The 17,656-nt window shown below is 46.9% G+C and overlaps 1 protein-coding gene across 5 annotated transcripts in view; it reads right to left on the reverse strand.

Moving 5' to 3' along the window:
- ryr2a (ryanodine receptor 2a (cardiac)) overlaps window positions 1-17,656 on the reverse strand; it is a 164,222-nt gene that overhangs the window by 62,261 nt on the left and 84,305 nt on the right. For all 5 annotated transcript variants that reach the window (XM_064320554.1, XM_064320553.1, XM_064320552.1 and 2 more), the window contains 14 exons: window positions 17,444-17,579; window positions 16,346-16,441; window positions 14,271-14,389; window positions 12,980-13,113; window positions 12,336-12,577; window positions 10,040-10,232; window positions 8,691-8,907; window positions 8,505-8,609; window positions 6,050-6,153; window positions 3,715-3,798; window positions 3,030-3,189; window positions 2,032-2,179; window positions 770-978; window positions 139-313 (listed from right to left, as the gene is read on the reverse strand). In XM_064320554.1, coding sequence (XP_064176624.1) covers window positions 139-313; window positions 770-978; window positions 2,032-2,179; window positions 3,030-3,189; window positions 3,715-3,798; window positions 6,050-6,153; window positions 8,505-8,609; window positions 8,691-8,907; window positions 10,040-10,232; window positions 12,336-12,577; window positions 12,980-13,113; window positions 14,271-14,389; window positions 16,346-16,441; window positions 17,444-17,579 — 2,122 coding nt within the window. The remainder of the gene's footprint in view (window positions 1-138; window positions 314-769; window positions 979-2,031; window positions 2,180-3,029; window positions 3,190-3,714; window positions 3,799-6,049; window positions 6,154-8,504; window positions 8,610-8,690; window positions 8,908-10,039; window positions 10,233-12,335; window positions 12,578-12,979; window positions 13,114-14,270; window positions 14,390-16,345; window positions 16,442-17,443; window positions 17,580-17,656) is intronic.

A 17,656-nucleotide genomic window follows, 5' to 3' on the forward strand; every position in this document is an offset into this window, starting at 1 on the left:
GCAAAAATGCTATCCTTATAAGTTAGCGGTTAATGGAAGTGAGGTGGGTCAAGTCAAATGGGAATTTAAAAGAATATGTAAGGAAGAGAGTTTCGGCAGGGAGACTTAAGTGGGTTGGGGGGTGGGGCAGCCACTGACCTTCCCAAACCTCAAAGTCCTTGAAGGCCAGCTCAGAGCCCGAGTCGTCGAGGAGCACCTCCCCGTTGAGGGTGAACATCATGGTGTGCTCGTTCATGTCCACCATGCAGCCCACCACGTCGCCCAGCTGCCAGGACCGGCCGAAGTGCTCGTTTCCCTGGTGCCAGCGCTGCGCCTGTAACCCGGAGCCCGCCGTCACCGAACGCTGCTGCCACGCCCCACGCAGCCGTCCGCCCCCCAACAACTACCCCCAACTTCATAACTCTCAACTGCTCGCGCACTCTCTCTGAATAACAGGAGGTGGGCGAGCACTGTAATTACACAGAGAACTGTAGTGCAATAAGGGCTGTAATTCAGGCAGTCAGCATTCAACTTATTTGCAGCCCCTTCATTGGGCTGTCCACACAAGCACATCAGAAAGCTACAGACATTTTAACTTGAGCTTAAGGTTTAGCTAAAGAGGTTTACTGTAGTTAAAGATTCACATATAAACGTAGATAAAATTATAGATATTTATAATGCAGCTAAAGATCTTTCCCGCTAGCTAAAAGTGCAGCAGCAGAGGTTATAGTGCTGTTTAAAGCTACGGCTATTGATTTTTATTTTTACTGTTCGAACGCTGTTCACTTACCTTGAAGCCATCGAACACAAAAGCCTGCTCGTCGGATCCCAGCTCCTGGTCAGGCAGACAGCCAGGCCGAGCCCATCCCACCCTCATCTCCCCCGCCGTCACCACCTCGAACTCAAAGTACCACTTTCCAGCGTTCACGCTATACGTCTTCTCCGCGCGGAAGACCCGGAACCTCTCGGCCAGCAGGTTGCTCATGTCGGACCGCGCGGCTGAAGAACAGGGAGGGTGGGATTGATGAATAGGAGGAGGAGGTGAAAGAAGAACCGTGTGAAACAAGCCTAGCTTCAGCTGCCAGCATTACAGGGCCACAGGTGTGAAACCACCGCCACCGATCACTGCTCTGTTATGGACATAAGCCTGTTATGGACATAAGTCAGTTACAGTATGAACGTGAGTCATATCCTTATCTCTTGTTTCTCTAACAGTAGCCTCAGGTGGTCACCATGTGGTGCCTCATTGTTTAGCCTAGGTACTGTACATACAGGTGAAGAGAATGTTGTGGGAGGGGCCACGGAATCGTACTACATGTCCTGCACTTAACTAGTGACAGCTGTGCTTACAAAATGCGCTATGCAAATGAACAACCCTAAAGGTAAACCCTTTGTACACTAAATTCATTCATAACGAGCAGAAAGCCAGAGTTTAGGTAATCCCTGATCCATCTGAGCCACCTCACATTTCTGATCCTTATTACATCAGCAATGTTCAGTGCTGACAGGACTGTACAACAGTGATACTGAAGGAACATGAAGCACTGGGGAGTGTTGGCTCAGTCATCTGAAAGCAGGTGTAGGGATTTCAAGGAGGGGGTTTACTGTGGTCCACCAGGTACCCATATCAGAGGACGACAGCAGAGCGAAGTGGGGTCCACTGTAATCAGCCCGTCTTTGTGTTAGACTTATCAGTGCTGAATCAATTAATTTCTTCCTATTGGGAGGCCTCCTGCATGTAATCCAAGGGAATCAGATAAACACGAGTCCCAGCTCCCTGCTGTAGCAGCAGCAAAAGGCAAGAGACCGTGATAAAGCAGTAAATTCCTTCATGCAGCAAGAGAGAGGGAAAGAAAATTGCCGCCCGTATGAAATAGAGCCCATTGTAAAAACGAACGGAAGCAGAGAGGGGAAATTTCTACATCAGGGTTACTGGCAGGGTTTTTATTGATCCTGTCTTAAAATGGCGGGATAGACTCCCCTGTGGCTCTTCCTCTGAACGCTAATGCGGCGGTGCGGAGGGAAGGCGTGGGAGCCGTCTCAGAGACGTACCGTGATCTTGGTCGGGGGCCTCCAGATTGTACCCGTACCCCAGCAGGGTGCGCACAGCCTCCCTCAGGCTGTCCTTGTTGGACTTTTTGGTCCTCTCGTCCAGCAGGGCGTAGGGAACGAGGCGAGGGTTCCTCCTGTTCTTCACATCCTACACAGAGGAAGAGCGCAGAGGCGGAAGGCAGTTAGCACGTCCTGGCATCCTCGGTGTCAGTAGGCAGCCTTTGTGAAACGAGATTAGCCACGGTGGCAGCGTGAGGTAGAAGTGATGCTGATTGTTGCCTGTGTGCATCCCACGATGTGGGACGCTGTTACTTCCTCGTGCGAGATGCTAAAACCTGAACAAATTCGGTACGTGACCATCTGGAAAAACAGATAATATGTAAATTGTAAACTACTTCGCAAGTTTGCCCTGAATAAGATTGCCCGCTCAGCAAATCTGAACAAACGCTTCCGCGTTCTCCAGAACAGGGGTGCGCTGGAGATAGTTTCCTTTTATTCTCTGAGTCTGTGAATGTGCTTTAATGACAGCAACAGAGTTCTCTGTACTGCAGTGCCATAAGGGTTTTCTTGATGCCTGGTCTATTTTGAGTTTCTTTTATTTTTATTTTTTTTCACCAGTTTTATGAACACCTTCCGTAGATAACGAGAGACCGATTTATCCTTCTGCTCGGTTTCCATTCACCTGCTCTCTAATTAACACATTTTGGACTTTGAGTTAATTATCTGCAGAGGCAGCGTGATGCCTGAGCCTGCTCCACTTCCAGCCCTGGGAGAGAGGGGTAGAGCCAGGCACTAGGACACACCTCTCCTCCCAGCTCTGCAACCACACATCCCATCATCCTGGACAGCTTCTCCCCGCAGCCAGCGCATTAAAAATGCAGGGGCCGATACATTTTTCATGACCTCCATCCTGCTGTTTTGGCGACCTCTCACCAACCTCACGCCCGCCCCGCCCCGCCCTGCCCGGTCCGCCCGCCACCGTCCGCGGCCAAGTTTACCTGCTGGATGCCGTACGTCCAGCCCTGTCGGATCCTGTCCCTGGCCCACACGTTGTGGGCATTCTCCGCCAGCTTGTCCACCATGGCCTCCTGTGTAGACGCCAGCTTGATGTGGCTCAGGTCCATGGGGGCGGGCTTGTATCCACTCGACAGCTCATACCTGCAAGCCCCGTCGCAAGTTTAGACACGCCATACTGCAAGGTGCTCGTCTTTAACTGGAGGTAAAATCTATGGAGGACTAGTCCCCAAATCAAAAAAATATGACCATCCATAGTAATATGAATAGCCAGAGTATAGGAAAGGTTTATTTTGGATGTATACTATACAAATGCATTGGACATATGTCAAAATATATTGAGGTCTTTAGGAATGAAAAAATGCAGAACGTATGGCAAAAGTGGCAATAAGTCCTGAATATTTCAATATTTGCATGGCATTTATGCTTATATTTTTCTGAGCTACTTAAGCACTCAGGGAGTCATGCATTCAGGAGATCATCTCATCTCAAAATAAAAAAGGCCCTCTTTCTCAGTCTGGTAATAATCACATTCAAAGATTAAAGATTTCTGACAGTTGCTCTATCTCAAGGATACAAAGAGCACAAAGACTGGCTCGTCATTTCACTGGAAGGGGGTTTTAATTCCTAAAATCTCTCCGAGATGTTTGTCTAACAGGCAGAACTCACTTGGGGGACAGCTTCAGATTCTTCACCTTCTCTTCGGCATGCTCATCGGCCACGCCCACGTGACAGCCCAGGGCCAGGAGAGTCCTTCACGGAGGAAGGAAACGAACCAAGACAGACACCCTAAAATGGCTTTCAACAGAACACTGTCCGCACCTGCTCAGGCTGCCGCAGCGTGCCACTGCATGGGCTCGCTGTGGCTCCTAAACCTCGGTTGGGACTCCCCACTGGGTAATGAGATAGGGCTGAGGCGAGTCGCAAGAGTCCTGTGATACTCACATTACACCCGTGTGAAAGCCCTAGCACTGTAATTCACGCTTAACAGTCTGAACACCACACAGGGTGTTACAGTACTGTGACATATACAGTTCTTTATTAGTTCCATATTTTGCCTGTCAAATGACAGCATATTCTTAAGGCTAAAAGCCTGTGGGTTCTCAGAAAACACACAGGCTTTTTGTGCTTTTTCTTTCTTTTTCCCCTCCTTTCTGTAATGGATACCGGTTTGCATAAGTGATATGATGAAGACCATAGAAAAACATAATAAAAATTTTGTATAAAATATATATATATATGGGCTTATTCAGTGGATCCTTTGCTGAGAAAGTCTAGTGAACCCCTGACTAATGAATAAGGGCTGCGATGGCACCTATCGCAGGACGATAAGGAGTGGAGCGGAACGAGAGCAAGTGAGAAGGGAGAGGAGCCATTTGCTTGCTTTACACCTGAGCCATCTTCCATCAAATCCAGTAATTTAGAGTCAATCAACTACCATGTCTGGCCTTAAAAGTTCACAGGAAACCCATCGAGCCATATGTCCATTAGCGAAATCCCTCCCATGACATCAATCAGGTCGTTGGCACTGACTTTGGTAGCAGGCACTTGCAGTAGAAGCCAAGCCTCACATTTTTCTGATGTGAGAAAAAGGCTCTCTCACATGCACATCTTCAGGGCAGAATCTGAATTGGATATTCAAAACCTACGATATGACCTTTGACTGGTAAGACTGTATTCAAAATGTAATGGCAGTCCACTAGGATGTATACAGTAAAATTGATTTGTGATCCTTTTTGAACTCTTAGGGGGTGGGGGAAGGGTTTAATGACTGAGAATCAATATATGCAAAAAAAAACACAACAAAATTCCAATGCTTCTCCAGCACGTCTATGCATCTGTCTATCACACGCTGCATTAAAATGTGAGGGATTTAATTACAGGAGAGACCTGATTCATGTCTGAGCCTCAGATACAGGTCACAAACACATTTTTGCATTTATATAGTGCTTCACATCTCATCCTGGTGTCTCATGCCGGTAAGCCCATTCCTGGTATTATGGAATTCATTAAAACTAAAAAAGTTGTCCCCAGAGGTTTCAAATTGCTCCTGAAATTGTGTACCTGGATGTAGGTGAAATTTGAGTTTTCAGAAAGCGACACTACCTATTGAGACAAGGGTTAGCAGTGTAGTGCAGGGGCAGTAGTGTTGTGTAATGGTCTGGGAAAGGTTTGGGCATGTAACTTAAAGGTTCTGCATTAGATTCCCAGTACGGATGCTGCCATTGTACTCTTGAGCAAGATATTCAACTTGAATTGCTTGGGTAAAAATATTCACATTTATAAATCCATTTTATGTAAAAATGCAATTTGTGTAAGTCAATCTTGATAAGAGTGTCTGCTAAATGCTGCAAACTAATGAAAATGTAAGAGCCTTTTCAATCAAATGACTTGCAATTGTTCAACCCACAAAGAAAAATCAATTCTGTAATAGATGTTTTTACATAAATCCAGTTCATCCCATTTCAGACACTGTATCCTCCTTTGCAATCATCAGTGCACATGCTCCCCACAGACTACTGAAAGTCTGTTCAGTTTGTTCAATACAACACTAACATCTTTAATCTAAAAATTAATCTTGCAATTAAACACCATGTCATTTCATTTTTAATCACACACGTGCTATGCAAGCCCTACCGTTAAGCAGCAAATCACCTACATTGTATAATTAGCGATTCCATACTTCTATTAGACTTAAAATGAACAGGCCTTTGCAGGAGATAACATCTCTAATTATTAATAAAGTCATGATTTCAGAGATGGACCTCTAAAAGCAGTTAAAAATACATCATACATCCATTTTCTAAACCACTTACTCCTGGTCAGGGTCGCAGGGGGTGGAGCCCTATCCCAGTAGACCTTGGGTGAAAGGCATACACTCTGGACAGACGCCAATCCATCGCAGGGCCCACACACCATTCACACACGTTCACAACCCAAGGCGAATTTAGACTCTCCAATTAACCCAACCTGGAGGAAACCAGAGCACCTGGAGGAAACTTACTTCAAGGTTTCCAGAGACATCTGGAGGTTGTAACTGCGCTCTTGTTCCGGAAGCTTGGAGAACTCAACCAGGCAGGGGTGTTGTCTCTTGTTGTCATCTCGTACCTGAGGAACAAGTAAAGATGTCAGATTATTTATTTTCTTAAGGCCTTTTTTGCATGCAATAATCCATTTTCTCTATACTTATTGCAGTCTACAATATACAGTATCAGGTAGTTTGCAGAGTACTGCACCACTCTTCAGCCTTGCCTTAAACATGTATGTACTCAGAAATGGTTGTGCTCAAAGAGTAGGCACAGCAATCTCACTGAAAAAGTGAAAATTGATTACTCAAGCAAACGTGAGAGTGACAAGTGTTGGGGAGCTCTGTGTGACTGGAGGACAAGGCTTAATGAGCAATGCGGCAGCGCGCCTCCCCAGAGCACAAAGCACAAGGGCACCCCTACGAGCGTGGAGGAGCAGAGTCCCCAGGGAAGGACGGAATGAGAAATATGCCCATAAATTAGGCTCTCAGGACTCTCTGTTCTGTGTGTGCGCGTGTGTGTAGGTGAGCATGTGCGTGTGTGTGAGCATGGGCTTGTGTGTGTGTGTGTGTGTGTGTGAGTGTGCATGCGTGCTCGTGTGAATGTGTACATATGGGAGGAGGGCAGACAAAGTAGGAGCACACTGAAATTAAATTCTACCTGACAAGCCTTGTCATTTTGTAAAAGCGAACGAGAGCATGAAATATGGAAGTTCACGCAATAATCACATTACCAGATTGTTACCCACAAATTGATTATATGCAGTACTGCATAGGCTACGCAGTTCAAGTAGAACACAATCACTTTTGTTTTTTGAGTTTTTTTCCTTCAGCCTATAGACGCTGTTGTTAATGAACAGAAATTGAATTGGTGATAATGGGTATATACTGTTACTGCATAATTGCAACGATCATAACACCGCTGTTAGATATTCAGTTCAGAAAGATACCATCATTTGCTCGAGTCTAATTAATTGATTCAAATCAGTAATAATCAACTGTCTAATTATACACAAAGCATTTCGCTTTACGTGGAAAGGAGCCAGTAAGTCGTCCAGTTCCCAGTTTTAAAATCCAGTTTGAGTCTCTCCCCGCAGGTCCAGCACTCCGTCCCGCTGCACACGGCCGGCCATCTTTATCAGCCCATTGATTACATTCCCGTCACTGAAATCGCCCAGGGAACGCGTGTCGGATTTCATTCAACGCTACACGGGAACATGCCAGGAGCCACACTCCTACGCTAATGACGCAGTAGCTGTAGCGAAGCCCTGCCAGAACAGACTGCGTGCCATTCTCGCCCAGCCTCTCTCCACCATTTTAAAAAACGAATTCTGGTGCGCAAGTCAGAGCTCTTTGGAGCAGCCGTGTGAGGCAGCGCGGGGTCTCAGCCTTTATCAAGCCGAGCTTGGATTCAATCAGCGTTCTTCCTGAAGCTTGACTCTCCACAATTAAATGCTTCACAACAACAAATTGTTTTGCGAACTCACCAAATGTGCCTGAGAAGAAAAAGTAAATTCTTAACCTATTCTTTACTTAAGTCAATGTTTAAGGTTACATTTTTCTCCAAGCCCTGCTCGCCATTGGCAGACTGGTCTACTGGCCTAACACACAGCCTTTGGCCCAGAGATACCAATTTAAATGTCTCCTGGCTGATAATATAGTCAAGACCACTCTGCCCCTCCAGCTCTTCTATAACCCTGATTCTGGCCTGGTGCACCAAGCCTGTCACCCTGCCAACCATTTCATTGGCTAAAGGTGATGGCGCAGACCCAATGCAAATCCCGCCTCCTGCCCTACTGCTCTGTCAACAGCACAGCTCCAGCATGTCCATCATCATGCCCTCCTATGCTCCTGTTCCCTCTGGCCATCCGCTGCTGACCGGCTGCCTATACCCAGCCAGTCTGACCCCTCGGCAGAGGCCTGCTGCTTCTCAGCCTGAAAATTCAAAACATGCTGCCTGGTGCTTTCAGAGTGGCTCAAGGCCTGCTGTTTCTTCCATTTTCTTTCTTCTTCAGGGAACACCTATCTCCTCCCCCCAAAAAAGGCCATTCCGACAGTAGTTTTCCGCTACTGAAAATACTGCTTGTTGAACATGCTATAGCAGGTGAATGTTTAGCTTGCCTATCTGCTATTGTATATTATGAGCAGCCATTGCAAAATCTATTTGTATTATATACTATATATATATATATATATATATATATATATATATATATATATATATATAATATTCATCTACAATTTCATTTTAGCTGTTTGGTATGGTGATGTGATGGCTGAAGTAGCCTGGCCATACTAATCCCCATTACAAGGCCTTATGCCAAACAGCAACTAACATAATGTAAGGAGCAGACCTGATGCAAGAACAGAGACTGTATTCCCTAGGAAAGTGTAAGGAATTAGCAGCCTAAGTAGCCCGTAAGTAAGTACTCACAGTCCCATACGTCCAGCCAAGTTCAATCTTATTCATGACCCAGAGCTCGTGGATGTTCTCAGCCAACTTCTCCCGGATCCGCTCCAAATGAGGGGGCAGAACGATCTAACAAACAAGACAGACGACACCAGAGTCAGGGCCTGCCCTGGGAAGGGGTCTCCGAGAGGGACTAAGAAGGGGTCATACCTGGCTGGTGTCCACAGGAGTTGGGGTGAAGGCCGCTTGCGTGAGGGTCACGGTTGGGCCCAGAAGGTCACGCGTCCCACCGTGGTCCTGCTTGTACTCCTGGCTGTGTTCCACCCGCAGCTTCTCCCGGGGCAACACCGCCTCGAAACAAGGGGCGTATCCCGGGGGTGGGAGAAACTTGAATTCCCCATGCCGCCCGCCCAACAGGAAGCGAACTCTGTGAGGAGGAAGTGGATGGTGAGGCGGTTATAGACATCTCTGCTCTGCATTTGGACAGGCTGTGAGACAGTGGCTGTGAGACAGTGTACCTGAGTACAGCTGTTTTATGTGAAACTGTGAGTGTGAATTTCTGGCTCCTGGCCTGGCTTTGCTTTGTGTAAAACAGTACACAATACAGACCAAAAATCAGACCAGAATTCCCCTAATTGTAAATTCATTCAAATTCAGAGAAACATCTGCTTAAAGCAAAAAACAACATTGGCAACCATGTTTCCCTTCTGTATCTGGTAATTCCTTGTGATTAAGTTTTTGCCAAAGGTTATTATCTGTTGTCTATCATTTGAAATTAAATTTATTGACCAAAAAATTCTCTGTGTGAAACCAATTAACTCCCCACTGTTATTTACTCTAGCCATTTTAAATACTTCCTCTCTGATTCTCCTTGAATCTTCCGTAAGCAGTCAGCTTGTGTCTGTACAACTCGCACATCCTTGTTTGGTGAATCTTGTGCAAAGGTGCTTTTCGCGTCCCTGCAACTGGCAAAGATTGTCTGGCAATTCAATTACTTGTGGGAAGTGATGTATGGCTGCAGACAAAGTGGGCGTTCCTTGAACGTGATCCACAAACTCGACACCAAATCTGCCGTCGTCTAAGAGCCTCGGCCCTCTGATCGTCCGCGGCACTTCCGCAATCCGATTAGCCTCCCTTTGATAGATCAGCCATACAACAAAACCAACCGGCCGACCGACCGATGCCCCACCTCTCAATGGGGCTTCACAATGCGGCTGTTATCGGACAGTACCTTTCCCCGGTCAGCAGTATGGGTGAAAGCAGAGTAATACGAAATCAATGGTAAAACAATTAACCTACAGCTTCAGGGAACCGGCGTAATTGCATTATGACAAAGTATACCCCATTCATGGCAGTTTGTCTGCTCTCGCGCTAAATTTTTTTTCAGCGAGATATTAATAATTGAACAATTATTGGACAAGAATTGAGCGCGTGATTAAGTACCGAGGCCTAATGGCCAAGGCCGAAAAGACTCGTCGAGGAGCCAGAAAACGCTAATGGAGGCCGGAGCGTTTACGAGGCCCGATAAACAGGGCGAAAAAGGAAAGAAAAACACTCACTTCACCCCCGCCGAGAAGCTGGTGACGGGGAAGAAGAGGCCGTCGGCGTTGAAGTTCTCGAACATGCCCTGGACGGGCTGGCCGTTGATGCGGAAGGAGATGCTGGGGGCGCTGAGGTCCAGGCAGCAGCTGACCACGTCGTCGGCTCGGAGGAGGTGCTGGTTGGGCGAGCTCACCGTGCGTGCGATGCAGCCTGTACGCAGAAGGGGGGCGAAATACGACCTCATTTCCCGCCGTGCGCCGCGATGCGGCTTCACCCGGAGATCACCTCGAACGGCCGCGGGCAGCGATGAAGACGCATTGGGCGTCGACCGCACCTCCTAAAGCAGCCGCCAGGCCTGGTTTATGCCGATTGCGCGTTGTTTGCTTTGGTGGAAAATGAAAGCCCGATAATATATGTCTCGGGAACCGAGCCAAGAGAGGGATTTATCTCCTTGTTGCTCCTGAAGCAGAAATATCAATATCCTCCACACTAGGAAGGAAAATATACTGTACCTCACACTATTTTCATGGCTCTCCTACCCAGCCCTGGTTTATACAAGGGAATTTAGAATGAGCAACAGTCTTGTCAGCAGCATTGCTTCCCAACATACATTTTATTACATGATTCAAATGTCCACCAGCTTTTAGACTTCATTAAACTGTAATAATTGTCATTGACAACAGGCTACATACAGTACATTCATATAGCTACAGTATACTGGCTGTATAATCCAGTTACTTGATATTAAAGTATGCCCTTCAAAGCAATATGAAAACAGACTATTAAACAATATAGGGCACCACATGTGCACAGTGGGAGTGACTCCTCCCCCTCCCCCAGACCTCCCTGACCACACCTCCAGACAAGTACACTCAGAACCTACCTTCCACTACTCACTTCTATTCTAAAGCTAGGTATTGCGTACCTGGTAGCATGAACATGCTACACAGGTGAACTAAATCAGGTGATCCATTATAAAAAATTGATTGCATTTGGAGATTTTCACCTTGCCAACAGCTTTGTGTATCTTGAGTACATTTAGCAAACTTCCTGATTTATTTTGAAAGACGCCTTCAGTGTCTCTGCCAATATTTCTATTCTTGTTTACTGAGAAAATAAAAATGATTGTTGATGAATAATAATTGTGCGGATAGTCCATGTTGCCTGGTCTCCTCACTGCCAGAATTTAAAAAAGAAGCAGCACGCAGCTTCTGGGACTTCAGTGAGCATACAGTACAAGCGTGCTTCAATGTATGTTACCATCTACCGTTCTCCCAGCTATGCAATCACATATGTGGAATCTATATGAATAAATACTGTCTTGTACTGTCCCTTAGTAACATTATTTGACATGTTGGCCACGAAACCCCAATGCTCATAAGCATTTTAGGTGGGCTGCAAGTGCGTGTTTTGGCACACGGCCAAGCTCTCTTCCCCCAGCGAGGTTGCGTGATTGACTTTTACACACTCCTCCCCTCGCGCAGCATGCGCGCTCGGAGCGGGAACGCACCCCGGCGTGCGGCTGAAGAAAGCAACGCTCCGGAGTCGCGAATGTTTCCTTAATAAGACGCACGGTGACGCGTCTGACAGGCCTGCAGAACCCGTGACCTTTACACGCTCTAACGCATCGCTGACGCCAGATTCCCCACAGACAATAAACACCAAACAAACTGAAACAATCCCACAGCAATACAGCACAAAACAGGCACTGAGAAAGTGAGCATTTTCATGTACACATTAAAATCTCACCGCTCCTAACCTCTGAAAATTGTATATAGTACATTGAATTTCAGCATTTAGCAGACACTCTAATCCAAAAATGTACACAGATTACATTGTTCCTCACATACAATCTATTTATACAGCAAGATTTTTTACTGAAGCACTTTAGGACAAGTACCTCGATCAAGAGTGTTCCACCTGACAATCAAATCCAGCATCTTTGAGTGGCAAGCCCAGTCACCTCATCATTATACTACACTGCCAGCTGAAGACAACTGTAAACCAAGTTTGTTACTGAAACATTATTTATATTGTTTTCTGTCCTATGATTGTACGTTAATCCAATATTAGTAAAGCATTGTACTAAAATACAAAAAATTTACACCTCCATACCAGAGGCAGCAGAGAGATTTGCAGTGGGCTGCACTGGTTGATAAGCGATTCGTGAAGCAGTCATATCTATGACTCAGAGTGGCATTCACTTCTATTTGCAGCCTAAACAATCTTAGTGTTCGGTCATAATGGCCTGAAAATAGAAGAATACCCTCAATCACACCTGCTGGAGAGGCACAGGCCAGGCCCCTTTCTTACCTGACCAGAGGTGAAGCCCGTCAAAGCTGTAGGAGTAGAGGTCGTCGCCGACGCCGTTGCCCCCCCAGCCCTCTCCGCCCCCGGGGTAGGGGGAGTACCCGTCGGTGGTGGCCCAGCCCACGCGCAGGTGGGTCGCCTCAGCCGTGACGAAGGTCTCCACCTGGTCCACGATCAGCTCGTAGTACCACTTTTTGTACTGGGCGGAGCCTTCGCTGATGCCCAGGAAGATGTTTGGCCGCATGCTTTTCCAGACGAAAAAGATTGTCATTGCGCAAGAGAGCAAAACAAACAAATAAAGAGAAATGGACAATCTACACTGAACCCATCAGTTTGAGTCACCAACACCTTTCTCCTGACACTTGCATGGCATAAAAGTATTAACATTTTTTGACCCAGCACTACGAGACCTGATTCAACCAATGAACTAATCGCGGTCTTCAGTCAAGGCCTTGATAAGTAGAATCAGGTGTCTTAGTGCTGGGCTAAAACAAGAACCAGCACCCACACCGGTCCTTTCCGGATAAGCCCGGACACCCCCGTCTACAGTTTGAAGGGTGCCGAGCCGGTTCCACTCTATGGCAGCTGAGCAGCAAGCGATCTGTGAAGGCTGACAGGCGAGCAGGGAGGGACGTGCGCTTTGGTACCTGCTGACGTGGTTGACCAGGCGCGTCTGAAGGAGCAGGTCCCGCCCAGGCAGTAAGTTGTCACAGATGAGGTGCTGGTTTGAGCGCACCGCCACACCGTGACACACGCACAAGGAGCAGAGGACGTCCAAGACCTGCGATACGCAAGGCACATTATTACGCTTCACAAGGGTAACATGTACAGTACCTACAGTAATGCGCACTTGCATGTACGCACACTGATAAATGCTTGTGCTATGCCAGACACAAGGCAAGCACACACACATACACACACACACAGAACATGGTTCTCCCAAGACATGTGATGCACAACATAAATAAATAAATAAAATAAAATGTACTTATAGTATATATAGTACATATAATATACACAGCTACAGCAAGGCACACACACACACATATACACACATATACAGCACTATACACACATGCATTAGTAGTGCATCACCAACGCAATTAAAAAGTTTATTTCCCAAGCCGGCTAGTGACAATAGGACACACACAATTGAATTGTTGAATTGCATTATTCATGAAGCATCTCCTAACGATGGAGCACACAGTGCACAATGCACACATTGTGTACTTCACTAGGAAAACAGGGCACAGCTCAGCGTAATCATTTTGAAGTACACTACAGTATGTGCCATCAGGAGCCGCACAATCGCCCATTCTATTTAAATCTCACAGTGATATAAAACAAGAAAGCAAATAGGCTATATTTGGCAAAGTGCTTTATTTTTCAAAACATAAAAAAGCATATTAGCTATATTATTTTAGGGTACGGTCATAGCAGATATACACATTTCATTTGCAACTCAATGCCCAGCTTGAAAACTACTATCCATTCAAAAATAACTAACTAAAAAAAGGTATTGCTTGAATAAAATGAAAACATCCAATGCATCTAAGGGTAGCATATTTGCGATACATGTACGTGACGTATGGTAATTTATTTCTGAGCGGGCACATCACTTGTTTATGGTTTTATGTTCATTTTTCTGGTGTGAGGTAACAACCCCCACCCTTAAAGGAAAGGCCATGTGTAAAGATTTAATAAACGCATAACTTTAATCTGACACTTCATCCAATAGAAATAAACATCTGATGAAAGTTTCAGCCCTAGGCTATCATCTGTGCTGCAGTGCTTCAATGATGCAGTTTTTTTCACTCATGATTAATTGTAACTTTTTTAGAAAATTTTTCTTTTTTTTTTTGAGCCTTCACTCTTGGTGATTACCACACTGTCCCTTTGTGATGTAATGTGCCAGGGTGAGAGACTCCGCCCTCATACCTTGTGATTCCGCCCATGTTTGTCCAGGAGGGAGATGATAGATTTAATGTGACCCTCTTTGATGATGTTAAGGGCCTCGGGGCTTTCCACAAGAACGCAGTGCAAAACCTCCAGAATCCCTAAAACGCAGGCAACAGACAGGGCAGCACATAATTACACACACAACTGAGCATCATATCATTTCAGATAAGAAAACCGAGGAAAACAAAAGGCCTAAATGCTTTGTTACTTCAGCATTACTCAGGCACGAATACTGCGTAATGTCTTAAACGAGATGAACACATAAGACGTGCTTTCCCTCCAGCTAATAAGGAAGGCTGGGATTACAGCATTACTCGGTTTCCCTGCAAAGGGAATTAGGGGTAAAAAAAAAAACTCTATCACAAGCCAGCCAGTGGGGGCCCAGAACAGCCGTCTGTTGCCATCTGACTAAAGTGAGTGGGACGGGGCCAGAGTTCTGAGTCACCCACCCAAAAACAACTCGGGGGTGGGTTCTTTCTTTTCCCCCCCTTCGTCTTCTGTCATCCAGTGACTCACTCCTATTAGACGAAGCTTATCACATTTCTGATACGGAGAAGAAAAAAAACCTTCTTGCCTTGCGCTAACTGCCGGCGAAGCGTACTCTCGCCACTTTTCATTGAAACTTTGCCGTCCTTTCACACAGAGTACTGTGGCACTCTGAATAGGAGGTAGCGGAGGGCTCAGGTGCACTTCTGCCCGTAATTGACCCCAGAGACAGCACTCTAAGTACTGCCGCACAGCTCCATCGAACGGCGCGGGACAGATGCGGCCGCCTCCAGCACGGGCAAACTTTAGCGCAGCGCCGCCGGGTTACATAACGGCGTGAGCGCGGCTAGCGAGCTGCGCCCTCTTCCCGCCGGCTCGCTTTGGACGGAGAGCTCCGCGCGCTCGGATTTCGCGGCCCGGCGGATTTAAAGAGACGGGCCCGTCCTCAGCTAGCGCCCGCCCACTCCCGGCGCGGGGGCCCGGGTTCCAGCGCTCTCTCTCTCTCTCTCTCTCTCTCTCGCCCTCTCTGACGGGAGCTCCCGCCCCCCTCGCCGCGAGCGCATCTGACGCGTGGGCCGCGAGGATCCGCAGGAGCGCCGCGCGCGGAAATAGATAGCTGAGCGCGCGCCCTACTTCCTCACTGCCCACGTTCCCCGCGGCCCCCATTGGCTCTTCAAAATCAATGCCATTTTTTATATTTTTTTTCGCATGGCAATGGAGTACTCCAGCGTATAGTAATGCAGGTCCCTGCTGTATCCTGCACGTGACCACGTTCTAACGCCGTGGTTCTACCCCACACAATTGACCATGGAATATTACTATTTATTTTATTTATTTAACCTTTATGGCCAAGGAAGCAGCCAAAATACCTTGTTACAGTCAATGACACACATAAAACATTAAAAACCATACACTGAAATTTAAAAAGGAGAAATCCTGGTAATAAACTAACATATAAGCATTATCAAAAGAAGGCCCTGTATTTACCACAGGGAATGCTATCGACCACAACTCAAACACCCAACCCAACCAAAATTCACTTAATTTGGTGGTGTGTGTGTCATGTGACCTCACCAAAAAACACAGCTTATCCGACTGTGGGGAGGGTCTGCGAATTCCTCCATGATTATTGAATTTATTTTTACCAACGTGGTAGGCAAATCATAATACAACAAAGTGAATGTGTAACAGAGCAAAAGTCATGTGGTGCCAGCAGTGGTAATGTGGGAGGTCCATTTGACTGTAATGAAATATGACTTCACATTATACTTCATGCGTATATATTATTTTCGTCCGGCAACTATCATCCCTTGGTGTGGAAGGAATGTACAGGCCTTGCTTATTGTCTATCCTACTGTACTGATATGCAGCTAACAGGAGCTGCAAACATAACAGCAAAAACAGTAACACAGTTACAGAATAGATGGCAATGAAATAATGGCCATGCTTAGCTAGGTACCATCTTACCAACCAACACAGGAATAGCTGGACCAAGCCTATCCAGCACAATTGGAAACACCCAATTGGGTTCAGTGGAATTGCTGGGGACTGGATGCCACAGTACATACCAGAGGAGGCTTCCAACCTCTCCAGCCTGCTGATCAGCCAATCCAATGAGCCGGAAAACTGAGCGCAGTTCTTTCTGTTCCCCCTTATCAAAGCCGCTGAGAAAGAGGAGAGGGGAGGATGAAGAGGAGAAGAATGAACCTGAGCTTCATCAGAAATCTGTACGCAGCAAAGTGTCCAGTGTTAAATTAACTCCTACAGTGTGGTCCCTATTGTATTCATATAAACTCTTTTAAAGTTCAACTAGCCCTGGACATTTTACAGTGTACCTGATCTAATTAGGATCACAATTTACGATGAAAGCATGCAGTGTTCACACGGCCTAAGGTCTGGCATCTGCAAACGATAAATGCGTGTTCCAGTAAAACATCCAGTTTGCCCGCTCTCCCACTCGATCCCCATCCCACCAGCAACGCACTGACACAGCCTCCGTCGGCTTGATATACAGCACACGCGGATGATTAAAAAGTCATGAAGCTATAAAATTCGGCGCGGGTTTTCCGAACGGAAAGCCACGGCAAGCAACCGGAGGGCGATTAAGAGCGTTATGCTGCTGCTGCCGCTGGTTGCAGGTCGCTTAACGTGGCATTATCCGTTCAGAGAAAAGAGCAGGCCAAACGTCGCCACCCAGTGCCGCTGCTGCGACTGTCCCCCTCCCCCTCCCTCTCGCCAATCGGCAAAGGCCCGGGCTATCGAATTAGCCGACCCGACGAACGGGCGCACGTGTTACATTACATTACAGGCATTTAGCAGGCTCTCTTATCCTTACATTGTATCCAATTATACAATTATACAGCTGGATATATACTGGATATATACTGGAGCAATGCAGGTTAGGTACCCTGCTCGAGGGTACAACGGCAGTGCCCTACCGGGGAATCTTTAGGTTACGAGGCCAACTCCTTAGCCATTATGCTACACTGCCGCCCCCACTGCCACCGCCGTTACGCTGCGTTTCCGAAAAGAGGGTAAAAGGTCCCGTTCGCGTACGGCGGGGGCCTCCGCGAAAGCACAGGCGCCGTGTCGTTTTAAAAGCGCGGAGCTCGCCGGATCAGACCGGCTGTGCCGAGCGCGGCGGGGGCCCTGCGCGTTGTCCTCACCCAGTAGCTCGTATAATGAGTTTAGTATAGACTTCCAGGCCTCCCCGGCTTCCTTCCCGGCAACATCAGAGAAATGAGCAGCGCTGCTGTACACATGTAAGCGGTCGATACACTCCAGGACCAAGTTAATCATCCCCTGAAAGAGAGGAACACACACACACACACGCTATGGCTTACACAAACGCACACGTGTGATACTACCCCATATTATAT

Source organism: Anguilla rostrata, chromosome 2 (assembly GCF_018555375.3).
Source record: "Anguilla rostrata isolate EN2019 chromosome 2, ASM1855537v3, whole genome shotgun sequence".
NCBI classification, from domain to species: domain Eukaryota; kingdom Metazoa; phylum Chordata; class Actinopteri; order Anguilliformes; family Anguillidae; genus Anguilla; species Anguilla rostrata.